Raw genomic sequence first — 23,714 nt, 5'->3', positions numbered from 1 at the left:
ATCTTGGTGTTCCTCTTCTCAAATTATTTTCAATACATGTTGATTTTTCTCAGTAAATACAACAGCTGTTATCTGCCATGAAACCACAAATAATTTAATTGGCAATTAATGACAAAGTTTGAAAATGAATCTGGGGATATTTCCTTCTCTTTTCCTCATGGTACCTGGGTAAAGTTTCCTGTCTGATACTGAATATTTGAAGATAGTTCCTCTAAATGCATTGCTCCCCAAACTGTGTATTGAACTGATGATTTCTTACTGTCAAGTTGAGAATGTCACCACAGATCCACATAGTCAAAGCAGACCAGAATACCTAAGAGCAGAATTAAACCATTTGGCCCATCAAGTCTGCTCTGTCATTTGATTACGGCTGATTTATTTTCTTTCTCAACCTCGTTCTCCTGCCCTTCTCCTGGTGACCTTTGACACCCTTACCAATCAAGAAACTCAACCTCTGCTTTAATTGACCTGGCATCCACAGACATGTGTGACAATGTATTCCACAGATTGATCACCCGCTGCATAAGCAAATTACTCATTTCAGTTACAGTAGGATATCCTTGTATTCTGAGGCTGTACCCTCTGGTCCTAGACTCTGCCACCACTTGTCATCTAGGCCTTACAATAGACAATTGGTTTAAATGAGATCCCCTTCTCATCCTTCTAAACTCTTGGGAGTACAGTCCCAGAACAATCAGACGCTCCGCAGACATTAATCCATTCATCCCTGAGATTATTCTCTTCCATGGACCCTTTCCAGTCCCAGCACACCCATCCTTGGATATGGGACCAAACATTGCTCACAATACTCTCAATGTGGTCTGACCAACTTTTCATAAAGTCTCAGCATTACATCCTTGCTCTTATCTTCTATTGCATTTGCCTTCCTACCTCCTTACTGATTTAACCTGAAAGTTAACCTTCAAGGAATCCTGTAATGGGAGCCCAAAGTTTCTGTGCAACTCCAATTTCTAAGTTCTTTTCCCATTTAGAATATAGTCGACACCTTTATTCCTTCTACCGAAGTGTATCACCATACACTTTGTTATGCTGTATTCCATTTACTTCCTCTTTGTCCATTCTCCTAAGCTGTCCAAGTCCATTTGCAGACTTCCTGCTTCCTCAACACTACCTGCCCCTCCACCTTTCTTTCTCCAGCAATTCTGTCACTGAGATAAGTTCGTGAGCTCAAATTTTTATGCTTGGTATGGAAAGAAGGGACAAATACTTATGTGAGCTTCGTTTTTATACTGACAAAACAATACAACATGTTGTTTGTTGGAGTGAGTTTTATGATAGTTAGTCATTGAACAGGTTAAACAGAAGGCAACATTGCAATCAGATTGAATCAGACTGAGAGCCTGAAGAGCAACACATTATGAGCAAATGTTAAAAGAAAAATAAGATGCAGGAAATATTTGGTCAGTCGGGGGCCATTTGTGGAGAGAGAAACCAATATAATGTTCTTTGAAGTTTAAAGAGATTAAAGGCTTGTTCTATTTGTCATATACACATCAAAACATACATTGAAATGCATCACTTAGGTCAAATCAAATCAGTGGGATTGTGCTGGGAGGCCCACGCTTTGGGCACCATCAGAGCATGCCCACAACTCACTGTTTGTCTTTGGAAAGTGGGAGGAAACTGGAGCACCCGAAACCCTCATCGTTGGGGGAGAACGTCCAAACTTCTTATGGGCAGTGATGGTAATTGAACCCTATCTTACAGCATGCGCTTTAAAGCATTGCGCTTTTGGCTGCAGTAATGCACCATCTGAAACATTTTCTGTTTCTGTCTCAATAGTTTCTGTTTAACCTCCCAACATCTATTTGAATCAACATCTATGGTGTTTTTTTTTCTATAAGTAAATGAGGTTAGTCATAGAAGGGAATACAGGATATTGTAGTGATATACTGAGAGAATTTCTTGAAGAGAGAACAAAAATGGTGTGCATGAGAAAAACACGGATGCACAGAGGGATAGAGTTTACATGATTCGTAAGCTGCTGGCAGGAATTTGGCTTATGGGCTTATGGAGGTCCTGGTTGGTCTAGTGCTAAGCAGATGAGATCATGGCAAGGAGAAGTAATTAAAGCCTTTTGCTGTGGTTACAGAATCTTGGGTAAGACAGCATCTGTGGAGAAATTCAGCTGTGGACCCTTCATTGAAACTGATCTAACCAAAGGTCCATACCAGGTAAGTTCACTGGTATTCTTGTTTCATTCATAGTCTGACCTGCTTATACTCTCCATCTCTTTTTTTGGTCAGGATTCCAACTTCAACATGGAGGGAATTTTGCTCCCTAACCTATGCTGTACCTGCTGTAGAAGGATTTGGTGATGGTATTGACCAACACTAACTTTCTCTTGCATTAAATTAGTACATAGGGCAGGCATTCATTAGTAACTCTTACACACTCTTTGGTGTGATTGACTGATTATTAGAATGTATGCTTTTTTTCCCTACTTGCTGATGTAAACGTGTAGTATTTCTGCACCTGAAATCTGACCTGACTACATAGCATCTGCTATAGGATCTGAATCTCCCTTTCACCTTTTAGGTGAGACTACACCTTCCTCACTGATGGAAGTAACATAGTTTTTGTGGGTGGTGAGAGCATTCGGCATGGCAATAAGCGGAATGTTGGTGGCACTTTGTGTCTTGTGTTGCTGTAGTGTGATTTGCTGAAGTCAGTTGGATAATTGCATGCATAAATAACTGGACAGAGCTCATGATGTATCAGAGTCTTTAGAGCCAATTAAATATTTTTGAAGTGTGGTCCCTGCTGTGATGTCTAAAATATCACAGTGAACTAACATATGGAGAAATCCCACAAATACCAATGAGATAATTACCAGTTCTATTTAGTGATGATCAAAGGGATAAATATTGTGAAGCGTACTGTGGGACTGACACATTGCCAGAAGACTAGTGCTCAGGGATTGGTGAATTGTTAGAGGGAACATCTGACTGAGTGCCATCTTTATGAGAAGGCATTACACCCAGAAACTGTCTCCTTGTAAAGGTCTTGCAGGAATGATTCAGGGAATCATATAAATAAGGGAAGTTTTCCCAGCATCTTGGTCAATAGTCCTTCATAAACTTGTGTGCTAGAAATATGCACCTCATTGCTCTTGTGTGCTAATAGTCACATAACAATAATTGCAGAAGTTAATTGCCTGTGAAGCACTTTGGGATGATCAGGGAATTTGAATGGCACTATAAACAAACTAGTTATCTGTCTTTGATTCCGTGATCCCTGCCATTTAGTGTTTTGCTTGCTTTCTGTCGCTCTGCTATACGCTCATGCTAACTGGCATCCGTTTAGTGTCTGGAACTGTGGTTTGATGTGTGCTTTATCAAAATCTTCCTCTTGACGTTTGTTGTGGATAATTTTATGAGTACCAACAGATTTCAGAAGCAACTGTAGTTTCCTCACTTTATAATTTGAGCTAACTATAGTATGCTGTGCGCAGAATGTCCCATTTATGTTAGTACAAAGTGTTTAAGGTACCCCACACAATTCACTTTTTGTAGGCTGGATATGATGGTCAACTCCTTTCGGGTAATACAGCATATTGAATAGCAATCATCCTGTTCCTGGCAATCATGCTCCAAATCTGACCATTCACTTCGGTAGTAAAAGGACTTAATCGTATGAAGGAATGCGGAGACTTGTAAAATTGTAATTAATCCCTGTTTTGTGTATTTCTGCTGTGTTATGGGATATTGAAGAATGTGTAGCTGAATTACATAATAAAGGTAGTGTTCTGTTTTATTTCAGTATTTTAAATTATTTGATTTTCTTACAGACTCTTCAGCACAAGTGAATGAACCCATGAATTGCGATTCCTCTGGAGCAGCCATGAATGCACCTTCTCTTCACCCTCAGATGATGGGGTCGGGGGCCAGCCCCTCAATCAGCTCCCCGGGTCAGCTTCATTCACCCATTAGCACTTTGAACTCTCCAATGAATGGACTGGGCTCTCCCTTCTCAGTTATCAGCTCGCCATTGGGTCCACACACACTATCCATCCAGTCATCTCACAGCATGGGTTATGGAGGCCACAGTCCGCAGGTATGTCTATGAATAAGCAGCAGCCAATGAAGATGCTTGTAATCTGAGCATAATGAATCCACAGACACTTACAAATACTAACAACAAAACCAAGATGGAGAGCTGCAGCAATTTGCAGTAGTCCGGAATGCCTTGCTTGAAATGATGTCGGCAGCAGCTTCATTAATAACTTTCAGCAAGGAATTGGATAAGTTATTGAAAAGTGGTACATCACTGCTTTATAGGAACAGGGCAAGATGGTCAGAGTCATTGAGTGTGGGTATTGGGGTTAGGGACCACTAGGGTAGAGTGTTCTTCAGCCTAAATGTAGTTCAGGTGTACAATGCAACTACCAAGAGATAGGTTATGGAACTGCAAGGGGTCAATAATTTCAGTGTACATAAAATGTTTTTAGTTTATGACCAGATAGTGTGAATCAGGGGAAGGATTTTAACTTTTGTTTTTCATTCCTAATCTGTAGAACATGGGAGGGCAATTCTTTCTCCTCCTCCTTGCCACAGGTCTGATTAGGTCACAGTGTGTATCTGTTATGTTTTAGGTGAAATTATAAATCTAATTATTCCAGAGCCTGAAGGTGCACACTCTGTTTTAGGAACAGCTTCTTCCCCTCTGCTATCAGACTTCTTAGTGATCCATGAGCTCAAGAACACTACTTCACAATTTTATTCTCTTGCACAAATTTTTTTTGTATACTCCTACTATATAGTAATCCTTGGGTATTGTACTGTACTGCTGCTGCAAAACAACAAATTTCACCACATTTGTCAGTGATAGTAAGCCTGATTCTGATTCTCAATTCCCATGTATGTTACTTTCTTTGAGTCAGCCTTTCAGCAACTGAATGGGAACTGGGTGCTCTTTTTGTGAAGAAACTGATTCCAAAGAGAAGATGAACTTAATAGGTTTTATAGCTGCCTTGCAAACTAATGATACAACACTGAACAGGGTGTTCTTGTTGAAGAAGCTTCCTGCCTGAGTTATGAGACTGTCAAACATTAATTTTGACCTATTCCCCCACTGTTTAGCTATGTGTGTAATTTCCTGGCCTAGAAGTTTAGGGGGCGTTAGAGCAGCAGCACTTCCTGAACATGAAGGAAATACTTGGCAGGAGGCACTTCCTGTATGGGGGAGCATCTACCTCCCGAGCTGTAGGCCTGACTTCCTCTTCTTGATGGCCCTGTGACTGGCATTTCAGTGCTGTGTGATGCAAATATTCAGTTAGTCTTTTGGAACTGAGTATAAAGCACAGGTTTTGATTAGTTCTTACCCAACTGAGGGCTGATGCTGGTGGGTAGCTGCTTGTGTCTATAACATCCAGCAACAGCACTGGCAAGGCTTTTGGCTATTAATATGTACTTGCTTTCTTACAGTGTTAGTATGGCATCTGTTGTAGGCCATGGTATTGCAGTGGTGAATGAGCAGCCTCCACAACAGGAGCCAGGCTTTCATTGCACCATTGTTTCTTTGGAATTCTGGCAGGATGGACAGTAGACAGAGTCTCCATAAATCAACCATGGAAACCTAAATAATGCCACAGTTGGGAAGCTGTCTAGTTCCCCTTTGGAGGGAAAATATAGTCGAGTTGGTATAGCTGCAATTATGACCTCTGCGTATCTCAAAAGGTCTTTAGAGCCAAACAGCTATATTATTCTAATGCTGAAAATGTGGCAAGCAGCAATACGATAATGACCGTATAGCCTTTTAAAGTATGTTAGTTCAGGGATAGCTAGTGACTGGGAAACTAGTCTTCCCTTTTCTACATCCTTAACTCTGTGAAATCTTGTGCATCAACTTTGAGTGGATAGCTGAAGCTTAGGTTTAATGTTTTATATTGGGCTTAAGATCTAAGGGCGTCTGATGACACATTATGCTTCAGTATTTTCCTCTCTGTCAGTGCTGTGGGGGTCTTTCTGTGCATCTATCTGACTGTACAGTACTGGTAAAATGTCATTAGGTATTACTCTCATTGCCAGAAGGGCTGGTGGCCCCATGATTTAGGTTAATTGACACAGTGGCATTGTGGAAAAAAATCTTTTTCTACAAAGTGATCTAATAGCTCACTGGAATTATTCAGGAATATGCTGCCTAAAAGAGTACTGGAGAAAGATTTTTAATGTTCAAAGAAGATTTAAGTAAGTAAGAAAGAATCTGGAGAAGTAAGCAGGGTAGTGTATTTTCATAATGGGCTGAATGGCCTCTGTAAGGCCGTGGATCATTTTATGATTCCTCAATACTTGTTTACTAGTGTTTGGTGAATGAGGCTCAGTGTTCATTTTTGTTTAGCTTCACACACCCCAAATTTTTTGACAAACTTTTTGATTTCCTGTTGTGAATATTTTGCTGCCCTCTATTTGACTTCCCCTCTGCTGCTAGATTCTTTTGTTCTAAATGTTCTTGTAAACTAATTAATCTCTTTCATTTAGTTGTGCTTTTAAATGAGCTTGTGCTTGTGAGGTGTAAGGGCATTAAACTCAACATAAAACAAATTGCAAAGTTCAGCAGGATAGTTTCAGACAGCAAACATTTCAGTGAGATAATTAATTTGTGTCTTAGCTTGTTTAAACAAGACTGATATATGTGTTGTGTATTGCTCAGGGTATTTTTTTTATCCTTTTCTAAATACGACTTATGACACTGAATAAGCAGTGAGTTGGGGTGGAAAAGTAACTTGTTTTCCTGCATTGAAATTGTAATGTTAATAACAGGAGGAGGCAATGCGACCTCTCAATTCTGCTGTGCCATTCAATAAAATCGTGGTTAGTCTGATTGTTGCTGTTGCCACTTACTTGCCCGATTCCCATTATCATTCTTTCCCCTTAACTGCTAACTCCTATCTAGTTGCAACATGGTCTGGGTCTGGTGTGGAAACATCAGTGCCCAGGAATGGAAAAAGCTACAGAAAATGGAAGACACGGTCCAGTCCATCATAAGCTAAGTCCTCTCCACCACTGAACGCATTTACATGGAGCACTGCCACAAGAAAGGAGCATCCATCATCAAAGACCCCCACCATCCAGGCCATGCCCTTTTCTCATTACTACCATTGGGCAGGAGTTAGAAAAGCTTTGAGTCCTACACTACCAGGTTCAGGAAGATATCACCCTACAACCATGAGGCTCTGAATCAGCGTGAATACCACCAATCTTCACTACACTGAACTGATTATATGACCTACAGACTCGCTTTCAGGGACTCCTTACAACTCATGTTCTCAGTATCTTTTATTTGCACAGTTAGTCTGCTTTTGCACATTGGCTGTTTATCAGTCTTTGTTTATGTATAGTACTTCATAGACTTTTTCACTGTAAATGCCTGCAAAAAAATTAATTTTAAGGTAGTACGTGGTAACATACAGAATATGTATTTTTATAATAAATTTACTTTGAATGTAAAGCTTGAATGTATGTCTCTGCCTTGAATATACATAATGAACCTCTCTGGGGTAGAGAATTTCAAGATTTGCAGCTGTTGAGAGAAGCATGGAGACAGAAGAAACTGCAGGTACTGCACTCTGGAGCAAAATAACCGAAATGCTAAAGGAACTCAACAGGTCAGGAAGTATCTATGAAAGGAAATGGACAGTTAAATCAGATGAAACATCTCATTCTGAAAAGTCCGCTGTCCATTTCAATATACGTCTGTGAGTTCCTCCAGCACTTTGTATTTTTTTGTTCTTGCAAAATGTGTGTTTAACTTTCCATCTTCAAAACTGGAAAGTGTATGGGATCCTATTTTTTCTTTTTAAGACAGCTCTTTCATCTTGGGAATCAATCTGGTGAGCTTTTCATGTTCGCCTGGAAGATGAATATTACCTTCCTTGAATACAGAGACCAAAACGATAAGAGGAGGCAAGAGGAAATGTCCCATTTACATTCCCACCTACCAGAAGGTGCCTTCATCCCTGCATTAGCCGGCAGATCGAACCCCACCCATCCCGATGGTCTTCCAAATGCTCATTCCTGTGATTTGACTTTCCATAACCTGAGGTTGCCAGGCTGAAAGTGATCCATTTGTTCCTACTTTGACAGTTAAGCCATCCAATGCTTTCAGTACCATGACGCCTCCTGTTGTTAAGTAACACGATATATGCCGACATTTCAGTTCAGATGCATTATTGATCTAGAGGCTTTCCTTCATCAACCCTGCTATTACGTTCCTCAAACAAATTCTAATGAAGCTGGTCAAATGCATGTTCCCTTTAATGAGACTATTTTCTGTAATTCTATTTTTCTCTGAGTCTTGTTACTTTCTCAATAATGTGTGCTATTGTTATCTTCCTCGTGCTAGATGCTTGCCTGAATAGCCTATAGTTCTTTGCTTTCTCTTTCCTTCCATTGTTGTATGATGGTATCACATTCACAATGTTCTAATTCACTGAAACCTTTCCAGTATATAGGGAATACTGAAATATCACAGCCTTTGCCTTATATCTGCACCATTTCATTTAGAAGCCAGGGTTACAGGCCATTAGATGCAGGGGTTTGGCCTGATTTTAGTGCCATTAGTGTGGTTGCACAACAATTAGAATCTGGGTGTAATCCTGACATCCACTGCTGTCTGTGTGGATTTACATATTCTCACTGACTGTGTGGGTTTCCATCTGCATTCCACGGACATACATACCAGGTCATATTTAAAATTATGAAACATTTCTTTAAATGACTGCCACAACTCACCTGTCATCTTTTCCTTTTAATTTAACATTTCAAGCCACTTTTAGCTGTACCTTCAAACCCAAGTGATTTTATTTAAGTTTAAAATCTTATTTCTGATTCTATGCAATATGTTTCCAAACTAAATGTGAAATTCTGTCATGCTAAAATGAGTCTTCTCAGGGCATCCATTATTCAGATTTTTGTTAAATCATACACTTTTTCATGTGACCAGATCTAAAGTAGTCTGTTCTCTTGACTAGATCCACTTTCAGTTCTAGGAAACAATTTTGAATGCATTCATTGAAGTGCCTTGTCGTCAATTTAATTTGCTAAACACATATAAAGATTAAATTCGCGATTCTTAATCACAGTAGCTTTCTTACAAATTTCCTTTATTTTACGTTTGAATCTCTGATAGAGTAGTCTATAGACTGCTGTCATCAGTGCTTTCTTTCCTTTCTTATTTCTTTTCTCCATCAAACAAATTCTACTTCCTTTATTTCTGACTGCAATCCTAACATTATCCTTTATTATTGGTGACCTTTTGACTTTCCCCTTTCTGAATAAATTCCATAACACTAAATACCCTGTAATATTTGGTTTAACGCTTCATTATATTGCAGCTGTGTCTGTAACGGCTGTTAGATCTGTCAATTATCAACTTCATTACAAATCTTTGGATAATTTAGCTTTCTTATCAATTTCCGATTTTTTTTCCTCCTTTTTGTTCTTACATTCCTCCTTGATGCTCTGTTCCTTGGTGCTTGTATATCAATAGTATTGATGCCCTTTACAATAACTTTGTGCTTTTTAGATTGTCTCTTCCGATTTCATTGAACCAGAGAGAGCTACAGTACAGAAACAGGCCCTTGTGGTTTACCGCATCCATGCCAAATCTAATGTCAGTGTATACTGATCCCATTTTCCTGCGGTAGACATATTTCCCTTTACTTTTCTAATCAAATGCATTTTGAACATTGTAAACATAGAAAACAGAAAATAGGTGCAGGAGTAGGCCATTCGGCCCTTCGAGCCTGCACCGCTATTCAGTATGATCGTGGCTGATCATCCAACTCAGAACCCTGTACCTGCTTTCTCTCCATAACCCCGATCTCTTTAGCCACAAGGGCAATATCTAACTTCCTCTTAAATATAGCCATTGAACCGGCCTCAAATGTTTCCTGTGGCAGAGAATTCCACAGATTCACCTCTCACTGTGTGAAGAAGTTTTTCCTCATCTCGGACCTAAAAGGCTTCCCCTTTATCATTAAACTGTGACTCCTCGTTCTGGACTTCCCCAACATCGGAAACAATCTTCCTGCATCCAGCCTGTCCAATCCCTTTAGAATTTTATACGCTTCAATAAGATCTCCCCCTCAATCTTCTAAATTCCAGTGAGTATAAGCCTAGTCGACCCAGTCTTTCTTCATATGAAAGTCCTGCCATCCCAGGAATCAATCTGGTGAACCTTCTCTGTACTCCCTCTATGGCAAGAATGTCCTTCCTCAGATTAGGGGACCAAAACTGCACACAATATTCTAGGTGTGGTCTCACCAAGGCCTTGTACAACTGCAGTCGAACTCCCAGCTCCTGTACTCAAATCCTTTTGCTATGAATGCCAACATACCATTTGCCTTTTTCACCACCTGCTGTACCTGCTTGCCCACCTTCAATGACTGGTGTACAATGACACCCAGGTCTCGTTGCATCTCCCCTTTTCCTAATCAGCCACTGTTCAGATAATAATCTGTTTTCCTGTTCTTGCAATCAAAGTGGATAACCTGCATCTGCCATGAATTTGCCCACTCACCTAACCTATCCAAGTCACCCTGCATCCTCCTCACAGCTAACACCGCCGCCCAGCTTTGTGTCATCCGCAAACTGGGAGATGCTGCATTTAATTCTCTTGTCTAAATCATTAATATATATTGTAAACAACTGGGGTCCCAGCACTGAGCCTTGCGGTACCTCACTAGTCACTGCCTGCCATTCTGAAAAGGTCCCATTTACTCCCACTCTTTGCTTCTTGTCTGCCAACCAATTCTCTATCCACATCAATACCATACCGCCTCTTTAAGTTTGCACACTAATCTCCTGTGTGGGACCTTGTCAAAAGCCTTTTGAAAATCTAAATATACCACATCCACTGGCTCTCCCCTATCCACTCTACTAGTTACATCTTCAAAAAATTCTATAAGATTCATCAGACATGATTTTCCTTTCACAAATCCATGCTGACTTTGTCCGATGATTTCACCTCTTTCCAAATGTACTGTTATCACACCTTTGATAACCGACTCTAGCATTTTCCCCACCACCGATATCAGACTAACCGGTCTATAATTCCCCGGTTTCTCTCTCCCTCCTTTTTTAAAAAGTGGGGTTACATTAGCCACCCTGCAATCCTCAGGAACTAATCCAGAATCTAAAGAGTTTTGAAAAATTATCACTAATGTATCCACTATTTCTTGGGCTACTTCCTTAAGCACTCTGGGATGTAGACCATCTGGCCCTGGGGATTTATCTGCCTTTAATCTCTTCAATTTACCTAACACCACTTCCCTACTAACATGTATTTCCCTCAGTTCCTCCATCTCACTAGACCCTCGGTCCCTTACTATTTCCGGAAGATTATTTATGTCCTCTTTAGTGAAGACAGAACCAAATTAGTTATTCAATTGGTCTGCCATGTCTTTGTTCCCTATGATTAATTCACCTATTTCTGACTGTAAAGGACCTACATTTGTCTTGACCAATCTTTTTCTTTTCACATATCTTTAAAAGCTTTTACAGTCAGTTTTTATGTTCCCTGCCAGCTTTCTCTCATAATCTTTTTTCCGTTTCCTAATTAAGCCTTTTGTCCTCCTCTTTTGGTCTCTGAATTTCTCCCAGTCCTCAGGTGTGCTGCTTTTTTTTTTGCTAATTTATATGTTTCTTCTTTGGACTTGATACTATCCCTAATTTCCCTTGTCAGCCACAGGTGTACTACCTTCCCTGGTTTATTCTTTTGCCAAACTGGGAACTGGGATGAACAATTGTTGTAGTTCATCTATGCGATCTTTAAATGCTTTCCATTGCATATCCACCGTCAACCCTTTTAAGTATCATTTGCCAGTCTATTTTAGCTAATTCATGTCTCATACCTTCAAAGTTACCCTTTTTTAAGTTCAGAACAAACATGAGGAAATCTGCAGATGCTGGAAATTCAAACAACAACAACACAGAAAATGCTGCGGGAACATAGCAGGCCAGGCAGCATCTATAGGGAGAAGCGCTGTCGACGTTTCGGGCCGAGACCCTTCGTCAGGATGAAGGGTCTCGGCCCGAAACGTTGACAGCGCTTCTCCCTATAGATGCTGCCTGGCCTGCTGTGTTCCACCAGCATTTTGTTTAAGTTCAGAACCTTTGTTTCTGAATTAACTATGTCACTCTCCATCTTAATGAAGAATTCCACCATATAATGGTCACTCTTACCCAAGGGGCCTCGCACGACAAGATTGCTAACTAATCCTTCCTCATTGCTTAATACCCACTTTAGAATGGCCTGTAATAGTATCTACTTACACATTCCAAATGTTCATCATCTTCTGTGCTGAAAAACATACCTTTGGTTTTCATTTTCCCTTGTTTCTATTCCACTATATAGTTTAAAGCCTTTCCTATTTTCCCATTTACTACTAGTCCCCAATTCAGTCCAGTATAAATTAAAATCATTTCAACAAAATAACTTTCTCTCCCCAGAGTCAAAGCCCCATGAATTTTTATCCTTTTTCTCAACCCAACTTTTTCAATCTGCCTGCTGGACCCTATGCTGACGCAAGTTCTTAGGCAGTAATCCAATGTTAGTTTTGTGATTCTGTTTGTTAATTTGGGTGCTAGCTCTTTTTTAAGCCAATTGGATTGGGAGAGGATTCTAGTGAGGAGGAGTATAATAAATCAAAAAGAAATAAGAGAGACAGGATAATGAGGGGAAGAATGAAAATCAAAAGAAGACAAGAAGGAGCAGAAAATATCAGCAAAAAAGCATGGCAAAAGATGAATCCAGAGTAATTAAAAATTGTAAAAAGACATTGCTTAAGGCTGTTTATCTAATTGTAACTAATATTTGTAACAAGGTAAGCTACCAGCTCAAGTTGTGGGGAAAAATGTTTAATCTGATCGCTATTATAGATGTGTGGGTGTAAAGTTACTAAGATTAGGAATCAAAATTCCAGGTTGTTCAATGTTCCAAAATAATAAGCAAAAAGAACAAGAAGGTGGGGTGGTAAGAAGGTAGCAGTAGTGTGTTGTAGTAACATAAGTACACTGGGTAGTGAGTGGACTTAGTTTGTATGGATATAATAGCAAAGGAATGAAGATATGGGAAGGAATAATCTGTAGAGTCCAATATTTTGCCTCTGGATAGGTCACGCATAAATATGAAAAGATATATTGATTAGACTGGCAATGGGACTAAGGAGGAGGAATTTGTGGATGTGGTCAGGTTTTGTTTTAAGGGTAATATGTTCAGGACCTCGAGCCTTTCTTAAACGTGGCCATGTGTCGTGAGGTAGGATTAGTATTAGATTTTGTGGTTAAGGATCCCCAAAGAAGTGATTATTATAACATTAGAGATACAGATTGAGGGCTAATATCCCAGGTCCAAAACCAGTTTGCTTAACTTATAGGTGCAGGTTATGAAGGTGCAGTTCAAAGTAAATTTATTATCAACATTTGAATACAGTGTGTCACCATATTTTACTGTGAGATTCATTTTCTTGCATGCATTCACAGTAGAACAAAATTCAAAACAAAATCAATGACGTGGCAACGAAGACTGACAAACACCCAGTGTGCAAAAGAAGACAAGCTGTGCAAATACAAATAGAGTTATTAATTTTGACAACATTAATTGATTAAGTATCTCAAGATTGTGGAATCAGTTCAGTGTTGAGGTGAGTAAAGTTATCCACTCTGGTTTAGGAGCCTGATGATTGAAGACTAACAACTGAAGCAGGTGGTGTGGGACCTAAGGCTCATGTACCACCTCCCTGCTGCAGCAGAGAGAAGGGAACATGACTTGGATGGTGGGAGGCCCTTGATGTTGGGTGCTGAGTTTTTTGAGGCAGCACTTGCAGGTGTGCTCAATGGTGGGGAGGACTTTTCCTTTGATGTTCTAGGCTGTAACACCACTTTTTGTAGGTTTTTCTGTTCTTGGGCATTAGTGTTCCCGTACCAGACCAATTAGGATATTTTCCGCTGTGCATCTTTAGAAGTTTGTTAGAGCTTTAGATGATGTGCTGAACCTGCAAACGTCTAATAGAGGTGCTGCTGTGCCTTCTTTGTAATTGGACTTGCATGCTGGTCTCAGGACGGATCCTGACAGGAGTTCTCTGGAGTGATTTGGATAAGTGGGCTGAGGGGTGGATCAGTGGATGAGCAGCTTGTTTATAATGGTCAGCTCAAAGGATCAGTCCTTTTGTATTTACTTTCTGTATTAATGAATTAGAAGTGGGGCAAAGTATCCAAGTTTGCTGAGGACGCAAAAATAGGTGAAAGGGCATGTTGTGATGTGGATATTTGGATTTTGCGGCACCATGTAGATACATTGAATGAATTGATAAAAACTTAGCAAATCACATTTTACATGGGGAAGTGTGAGATTGTCCACTTCTGTAGCAGAAGCGATTCACATGGCTAATACCAATACCTGGAATGAGAGGATTAACCTATCACTAGCAGTAAATTTTGAATCTGTATTTTTTTGGAGTAGAGAAGAATTTTATTAAAGCATATAAAATCCAAAGTGGGCATGACAGGGTAATGTGACCCAATTCATGAATGAGAGGATCCAAGTACAAGATAAGAGAGCAATCATTTAAAAAACTGAAGTATGTAGGAATTTCTTACAGATGGTTGTGAATCACTGCAGTTCTCTTCTGTGGAGGTTTTTAGAAGCTGGGTCTTGTTGATAGTTTAAACTGCAGGGAGGTTAAATTTTTAAAACTGAGGTCTATGAGGAACCAAAAGAGCAGGGAAGTTGAGGCCTGCACTTCTTTTTTTTCTCATTCTCAGCAGAAATCTTAGGGACCAATGACATTGATAGAACAATGTGAAACATGAGAACTGGACCCTCACTTTACGACTCCAAGTTCCCTTCTAATCTCCAATGAGATGTCCTTAATGCAGGCATCAGGTGGAGAACATAACCTTCAGTACTGGTGATCATGACTGCAGGGAGCAGGTTCTCTCCCTCTAGCTACACTACACCCTATTACTGGCACATTCTGTTTGGTGCACTACTTTCGAATGTTTTTCTGCATTCTGATGCCTGTTGCCGATATGGTCCCCCTCCCCACATGTCTGAACAGAGATTAAGTACTCTGTACTTGGTGGGCAAAGGCTGAGGCTTATGAAACACGGCATTTTAAGTCCCTTGACTTGAAGATGCCGACTTCTAGACCCAATCGCTGCTCATAATCAGGATTCTGCATAAACAAAGAAGGTGATTAACTCCTTTATGAAACCATCCTGCAAATCTTCTTTAATGCAGCAGAATGTCCGCAACGCAAACTCTTAATTCATAAACCTCAGTAAAGTTCCTCAAAATGCAGACATTTGCTTCAAGTACAGTTGCTAGGACGACTAACTCCCACGTGTTGCAGCTACAATACGTTGCCTGTTTCACTAACCCTATCAGATCTCGATTTATATAATTAAAGTTTCTATTTACTTGATCTTTTATTTTGATGTTTTATCTAACTAGTACATTGAAAGTCTAATGTACTTTGCAGTGTTTATTATTTACCCTAAACATAATTTATAATAAGCATCAAATAAAATTTAAATTCACTGTGCTTTGAGCCCCCATATACTGAAAACATTAGCATTGCTTTTCCTTCTAGTGTAATACCCTTAGTCACTGAATTCCTGAACTGTGCCTCCTCTCTGAGCACGAGGGATTGTGTAGCTATAATGATCTGGAGAGAGGGGTCATTAGAATGCTGTGGTGAGCTGGGGAGAGGGTTTACCCAGGGTGTTGCAATGAGTTGAGTTAGGAGATAGCTGGGTTGTTGCAGTGATCTAAAGAGAATGTTACTTGAGTAACTGCATTGATTTGGGCAGGAGGGGGTGGGGCATTAGTTGATGCAGGAGTGCCTGGGTTCCTGCAGTGAGCTGTGGACAGGAGTGCTTGTGTTCCTGCAATGAGCTGCGGACAGGAGTGCCTGGGTTCCTGCAGTGAGCTGCGGACAGGAGCGCCTGGGTTCCTGCAGTGAGCTGTGGACAGGAGTGCCTGGGTTCCTGCAGTGAGCTGTGGACAGGAGCGCCTGGGTTCCTGCAGTGAGCTGCGGACAGGAGTGCTTGTGTTCCTGCTGTGAGCTGTGGACAGGAGTGCCTGGGTTCCTGCAGTGAGCTGTGGACAGGAGTGCTTGTGTTCCTGCAGTGAGCTGTGGACAGGAGCGCTTGTGTTCCTGCAGTAAGCTGTGGACAGGAGCGCTTGTGTTCCTGCAGTAAGCTGTGGACAGGAGTGCCTGGGTTCCTGCAGTGAGCTGCGGACAGGAGTGCCTGAGTTCCTGCAGTGAGCTGTGGACAGGAGCGCTTGTGTTCCTGCAGTGAGCTGTGGACAGGAGTGCTTGGGTTCCTGCAGTGAGCTGTGGACAGGAGCGCCTGGGTTCCTGCAGTGAGCTGTGGACAGGAGTGCTTGGGTTCCTGCAGTGAGCTGTGGACAGGAGTGCCTGGGTTCCTGCAGTGAGCTGTGGACAGGAGTGCCTGGGTTCCTGCAGTGAGCTGTGGACAGGAGTGCCTGGGTTCCTGCAGTGAGCTGTGGACAGGAGCGCTTGTGTTTCTGCAGTGAGCTGTGGACAGGAGCGCTTGTGTTCCTGCAGTGAGCTGCGGACAGGAGCGCCTGGGTTCCTGCAGTGAGCTGTGGACAGGAGTGCTTGTGTTCCTGCAGTGAGCTGTGGACAGGAGTGCCTGGGTTCCTGCAGTGAGCTGTGGACAGGAGCGCTTGTGTTTCTGTAGTGAGCTGTGGACAGGAGTGCTTGTGTTCCTGCAGTGAGCTGTGGACAGGAGTGCTTGTGTTCCTGCAGTGAGCTGCGGACAGGAGTGCCTGGGTTCCTGCAGTGAGCTGCAGACAGGAGCCCCTGGGTTCCTGCAGTGAGCTGTGGACAGGAGTGCTTGTGTTCCTGCAGTGAGCTGTGGACAGGAGTGCCTGGGTTCCTGCAGTGAGCTGTGGACAGGAGCGCCTGGGTTCCTGCAGTGAGCTGTGGACAGGAGTGCCTGGGTTCCTGCAGTGAGCCGTGGACAGGAGCGCCTGGGTTCCTGCAGTGAGCTGTGGACAGGAGCGCTTGTGTTCCTGCAGTGAGCTGTGGACAGGAGTGCCTGGGTTCCTGCAGTGAGCTGTGGACAGGAGCGCTTGTGTTCCTGCAGTGAGCTGTGGACAGGAGCGCTTGTGTTCCTGCAGTGAGCTGTGGACAGGAGCGCCTGTGTTCCTGCAGTGAGCTGGTGCGAAAGCTGTATGAGTTCCTGCATTGAGCAAGAGATGCATTGTTCCTGCTGTGAGCCACCTCAGCTAGGGAGAAGGGTATCCTGATTTAGCAGTGAGCTGGTGCATGGAGCTGTAGAGAGGGATGACCGGGTTCAAAGTAAGTTTATTATCAAAGTACATGTATGTCACCATTTTCTACCCTGAGATACATTTCCTTGCAGGCATTCACAATAGAACACAGAATACAAAAGAATCAATGAAAAACTACAAAGACTGACTAACAAAAGAAGATATCTACAGAAAAACTTAAGTAAATAAATAATTTTGAGAATATAAGTAATAGAGTCCTTGGAAGTGCTGGTTCCATGCTGGTTCTGGAGCTGCTGTTTGGTGTGTGGAGCTGAAGAGAGGGGTGACTGGATTGGTGCAATGAACTGAGTGGATGTTTGGGATCTTGTAATGATTCAAAGTGATGGGGTGGCCGGGTCTTTTCAGAGAGTTTGGGCAACTTCCTAAATGCTTCTGTGCTACAGAAGACTCTAGATTTCTGTAGTGACCTGGGGCTAAGGGCTCTCATGTTCCTCAGGAGATGGAAAGTTCTTGGAATAAATTATTTCTCTAACTTCTGTTAATGCCCCTCCTCCCCTTCTTGCCCCATCCTTGATTTATTTATTTATTTCTCCCCTCCTTTTTTCTTTCTCTGCTCATCACTCTGCCTGTTCTCTATCTCCTTCTGGTGCTCCCCTCCCCCTTTCTTTCTCCCTAGGCCTCCCATCCCATGATCCTTTCCTTTCTCCAGCTCTGTATCCCCTTCGCCAATCACCTTTCCAGCTCTTAACTTTACCCCACCCCCTCCGGTCTTCTCCTATCATTTGGGATTTCCCTCTTTCCCTTATACTTTCAAATTTCTTACTATCTTTTCTTTCAGTTAGTCCTGACGAAAGGTCTCGGCCCGAAATGTCGACAGTGCTTCTTCCTATAGATGCTGCCTGGCCTGCTGCGTTCCACCAGCATTTTGTGTGTGTTTCTTGGAATAAATTATCTGTTTGCGTCTTATTTTTAAATTCATTTGCATTCCAGTCTTCCCTGGTTTCTACCATGAATTGAAGCAAGTTGGTTCCCTGTGTCTGAACCTTTCCTGACCCAGGTTGAAGATCTGCTTGGTTGCTACCCTGACCCCGAGCTGGGTTGTGATACGCCAAGTTTATAAGCTGCTTCACATTTAGAATTTATTCTTTGGCTCTCTGCCATGTTCCTGAGTTTAAGTGAATGGAGTCCTGGGCTGCTGAACACTGTTCAGGTGTTTTGCAGAAGTGACATTGTTTTTAGGTGAGTGCTTGGGGTGATCTTCTTTCTGTGACTGCATGCACTCCCACAATATCAATGAATAGTGTTTGTACACAAGTAAGGCAGAGAACAGAGCTGGGTAAAAAAACTGATGAGAATCTTGCCCTTCCTCTACCCCTGTTATGGCCTCGATTCCCTGGCACTCTTGAACAGTTGCATTCAAAATGACGGAGTCATGAGACTGTGTATGGAAGCTTGCATGAGGTCAGTGGGATAAACACAGAGCAGTGCCTGTGCCAAGAATACCACACTCTATGGCTGATTCAGACAGCTCCCTTATGGATTTCATTAGCTGTCTTCCTGTATGCCTGCGAGGTAGGAGCCTATCCCAACGAAGGCCTCCTACTAATCACAAGAAAGATGAATTGGCTGGCGTCACCAGTACCTCCTCCCAGGCAGGCCTGGCCTGAGCTTCCTGTTTCTCTCAGAGGTTTATTGCCTGCAGGTGTTGCTCATGCTCCTTAGTTCATAATCGCAGCCCCCTACACTCGGCTGTCTCCCTCTTTTATTAGTGTCTGAATTTCCACAGTGCTCACAGTCCTCATTAAAGTAGACGATTTGCAGGTTTTTCAGGAAATTGCCCAGTAGTTTTCTGCATTAACTATCCTTTTTTTTAAACCCCTGTCCCTTCTCTCAATTGGATGATCTGAGGATTTGAATGGCATCAATAATTTGATCTGGTTTTATTCAATTTTATTTAGAGCACCACAACACAGAAGTGTGCCCTTCAGCCCATCTAGTCTCTGCTGACATGATATTCTGTTAGCCCCATCTACCTGCACTCAAACCATATCCCTCCAAAGCCCTTTCAACCATATACCTATTGAAACTTTAATGTTCCAATTGGACCCATATCTGCTGGTAGATCATTCCACACTCCCATCACCCCGAGTGGATGAAGTCTGTGAAGTTAAAAATATACAAAGTTCTCCAACCCAACTTTCCCCTTCCTTGAACTGTCAGCAGTTCTGGATTCTGAACATCCATAGGGAATGCATTTAGAGATCTTTTCGACTTGCATTTAATAGGACTATGGTAAGATTGGGCAGTATATAATAAGAATGATGAGTAGCAATAGGCCATCTATTGTATCGAGCCTGCTCAGCAGTTCAAGGTCATGACTCATCTTCTACCTTGCATTTTCCCCTTATCCTTTAATTCCTTTAACATTCAAAAATCCATTAATATCTATTTTGATCTCAGTGATTGAGCATTCACAGCTTTCTGGGAAAGAGAATTCTTTCTGTCCTACATTGACAACTGAATTGGTGCTTCTTCCTGTACCCCGGCAGAGTTTGTCAATTTCATCAATCTTGCTTCCAACTTCCACTCAACCCTCAGATTCACTTAGTCCATCTCTGACACCTCTCTTAATCTCTCTCTCCACCTCAGGTGACCAATAATCTACCAACTTCTTCCTGCAAACCCACTGACTCTCACAGGTACCTGGACTGCACCTCTTTCCATCTGTCACTTGTAACGATGCTATTCTCTTATTTCCTTCATCTATGCTACATCTGTTCTCATGAAGAGGCTTTAGCACTCTAGAACATCCAAAGCATCCTTTTTTCAAAAAATGGGGCTTCCTTCACTGCTATTGATGCAGCCCTCTCCTATCTGTTTTATTTCCTTCACCCCACCCCCTCTCCCCAGACACTACAGTGTTCCCTTTGAGTGTGCATATCCATCATATCATTCTCTGCATCTTCCACCTCTTCCAAAAGGATCCTACCATCAGGTACATCTTCCCCTCCCCTCTCTGCTTTCTACAACAATTGTTGTTTACATGACGCCCTCAAGGCTCTTGTCCCTGCAACCATGCCAACTGTCCTTTCACCCTCCAGGTGAGGCAATCCTTTAAGTGTGAATCCATTGGTGTCATTTCTTGCATCTGGTGTTCCTGTTGTGGCCAACACATCAGTGAGGTTCAATGCAGATTGGGGATCACTTCATTGAGCCCCTTTGCGCTGTCTGCTATTATAGCTGGGATATCCTGGTGGTCCGTCATTTTAATTCTACTTCGTATTCCCACTCTGACATATCTGTGCAGGATCTACTGTACTACCAAGCTGAGGCTAGTTGCAAATTAGAGGAACAGCACCTCATATTCCGCCTCACTAGTCTCCAACCTGACAGCCTAAGCATCCATTTCTCAAACTTCTGATAACTTCTCCTCTTTGTTCCCTGCCCCCTTTGTTTTCCCACATCGCATGGAACCTTTCGACCCATCTCTTTCCTCTCCCCCCCCCACCTCATCTGCTCATCACACATACACATTTCTTCCTCTGGTTACCCTCTCAATTCATTCCCTTTATTCCATGTTCCACTCACTGTCCTATCAGATTCCATCTTCTTCAGCCCTTTGTCACTTCCACCTGAAAAGCTGACTGTCCATTTCCCTCCATTGATGCTGCCTGACCCACTGAGTTCCTCCAGCATTTTTTGTGGCTACAGTCTGTTGAATCTTACTTGCACTCCAATTGCAAAGATCCCATTTATGGTAAGTACATCAAAACTGTATGCAGTACTCCAGATCTCACCTTTGCCCTTTGTAATCAACACTTCTCATAATGAAGACAAACATACCATTTGTCTTCCTAATTTCCTACCACACCTACGTGTTGATTTTAAAGGTCTGGGACTCCGAGGCTCCTATGAATGTCAATATTTTCCAGTCTGTCACTGTTACTTAAAAAAAAGCTCAACTCTTCTGTTTTATGTAATGAAGTGGATGACTTCCCACTTTCTACATTATATTCTGTCTGCTTTTTCTTTGTCCACTTGTTTAGCTTGATAATAGCAACCTCCATTTGAAGGACACCTTTAAAATAGCAAAACGTTCTTGGGATTTTGCAGTAATGTTATCACACAAAACATAACAATGAATCAGATAAGGAGATAAACCTGGTCTAAGTGGCAGGTTTTTAGGCACAGCCAGACTGCTAGGTTTGGGGAGGAAATTCTGGAGTTTTAGGATCTAGGCAGTTGAATTAAGACTAACAATGATGGAATAATGTAAATCAGGAATGGAGAAGTGAAGAGAGCTCATTTGAAAGGCTGGAGATTAGAGGGAGTGAGGATTGAGGTCATGCAGGAGCTAGAAGATTAAAATGATGACTTCTTTCATTGGCAGCCAGTGGGGATCAGTGAGCACAAGAGTGGGGACTTGGTGGAGGGCTCTGAAGCACTGGGTGACCTTTTACACCTCAGCTCTCATTTATAACGTGAATTTTAAGTATCGATTAAGGCATTAGATAACTATATCACACCCAATCAGGATATATGGATGAAATCAGGGACAGAGGAAGTGTTCATTGACGGCCATTAATAATGTAAAATTTTTAATTTTACATCTATTTTCCTTTCCCCAAAATGATGCACAAAATGCTGGGACTGTCATTGGCATCAACGCTGTGTTTGAACTGCTGCAGGTCTGGGGCATAGTTTAGATGCTGTAGTATTCTGCATCTAATTCCTGCTATTTCTCTGTGGATCAGTGTACTTTGTCTCTCACTGTGTTGGGGTTTCAGTGTATGGAGAGTTTTACTCTGTAATTCTGATCAGGGGTGTTGGAATCGATGGTGAAGTATTCCATTGACATCCTTTGTCAAACACAAGTGCTGTTTCATTGATGATTACATGCTTGTTGGAGAAGTTCTTGAGGGTCATCCTGCTTCTGGAGAGCTTACCAAGCAGTCCTTGCCTTCTATTCTCCAATTCTTTTTTTTCACTTAGCCATCTGACACAGAATAAATCATTCCTAAGCATTTTGCTGCTCTGGAAGTGCCAGTGAGGAACAGGCAGAGTTTGAAGACAGATTGTGAACTGAAATATTTTTGCTGTATTCAGGTGGTCATTGTTACTGTCCACATAAACTGAATCACACGTACCTCAGCTGGAGAGTTTGAATCTCCCAAATAAACTCAAGTAGTTGATCTTCGTACACTAATGATAAAGCCTTGAAAATTTCATTTTGTGTTTATTTACACAGAACTTATAATACAGAATCAGACCATCTTGCTTAATGCGTCCATAGTGGAGCTTGTGGTCCATATGAACTTTTTTCCATCTTATCTCAGCAGCATGTTCTTTGTCCTGTACATGGTTTCCCTTTAAAATTACCGTGCAATCTATTTCAGCCACTTCATGTTCACAATGCATGCTAGGTAAATAAGTTTCTTTTGAATTTGATTCAGTTTATTGGTGATGATCTTGTATTTTACATTCAACATTGTGATCTATACCAATAATTGGCTTAAGTGAGCTTGTGAGGACAGTGTTGTTTTTTAAAACTTGGTTTCTGTATTATAACAATTTCCACTTTGTTTTCTTTTTCTCTGTGTCCTGTTAAAGAGCCTGACCACATTTGTCAGTGAAGCTTTTATAAGTATCATCTGGTGAAGGTTTGTGAAAATTATCACTGTGATTGTAAAGTTATTAATCTCACTGACAAACAAAAATTTTGTAACTTGTTTTTATCGCGCACTGCAGAATCCCTAATTTCTTCTCCCCGGCTTCAGCTCATTGCAACCTTGTCTCCTCTTAACTCCACCTCCTCTGCTATGATCACCAACAGCATACAGTATTTATGTCTGGGCATAATTTGTTAGCTTCTAGCAGAGGTTACTTATGTATTTGAAACAGATCAGTGTGTATCAAAGAGCACAGCAATTTTATTTTATTGCCCATCTGACATTAACAGGCAGGCTTGGCCTTTGTTCTTCATCTCGCCTTGTCTTTATTTCAGTGGTACAGAGGATTAAGCGGGATCTGGTCAAGTCTAGGCAAGAGTACTCAGACAGTAACATAGCTGTAATTAAATCATCCCTTATTGTGCCTTTTTACTTCCAACTTTCCAATTGGTTGTAAGTTTGCATTACCTGAAGTGGTGCATCCTGTCTTTTGTGCATCTCTCAGCAGTTTTCAGTTTTGGATGTGGTGATTGAAATTTCAAGCTGCTCATTTAATCACAAATGAGAGAAAATCTGTAGATGCTGGAAGTCCAAGCAACACACACAAAGTGCCGAAGGAACTCGGGTCAGGCAGCATCTGTGGAGAAGAGTGCAGTCGATGTTTCGGACTGAGACCCTTCATTGGGACTGGAGAAAAAAGGATGAGGAGTCAGATTTAGAAGGTGGGGGGAAGGAAGGAAGAAACACAAGGCGATA

At 41.8% G+C, this 23,714-nt stretch overlaps 1 protein-coding gene across 7 annotated transcripts in view; it reads left to right on the top strand.

Annotated features, from left to right (window-relative positions):
• Positions 1–23,714, top strand: part of LOC132407550 (retinoic acid receptor RXR-alpha-A) — a 129,492-nt gene that overhangs the window by 57,027 nt on the left and 48,751 nt on the right. For 6 of the 7 annotated variants that reach the window (XM_059994254.1, XM_059994257.1, XM_059994259.1 and 3 more), the window contains 2 exons: positions 2,114–2,195; positions 3,812–4,077. In XM_059994254.1, the coding sequence (XP_059850237.1) occupies positions 3,838–4,077 (240 nt within the window). In that variant the 5' untranslated portion in view covers positions 2,114–2,195; positions 3,812–3,837. The remainder of the gene's footprint in view (positions 1–2,113; positions 2,196–3,811; positions 4,078–23,714) is intronic. The other variant, XM_059994258.1, reaches the window with a different exon arrangement.

Source organism: Hypanus sabinus, chromosome 18 (genome assembly GCF_030144855.1).
Source record: "Hypanus sabinus isolate sHypSab1 chromosome 18, sHypSab1.hap1, whole genome shotgun sequence".
Lineage (NCBI taxonomy): Eukaryota > Metazoa > Chordata > Chondrichthyes > Myliobatiformes > Dasyatidae > Hypanus > Hypanus sabinus.
This window is presented reverse-complemented; position numbering and strand designations above follow the sequence as displayed.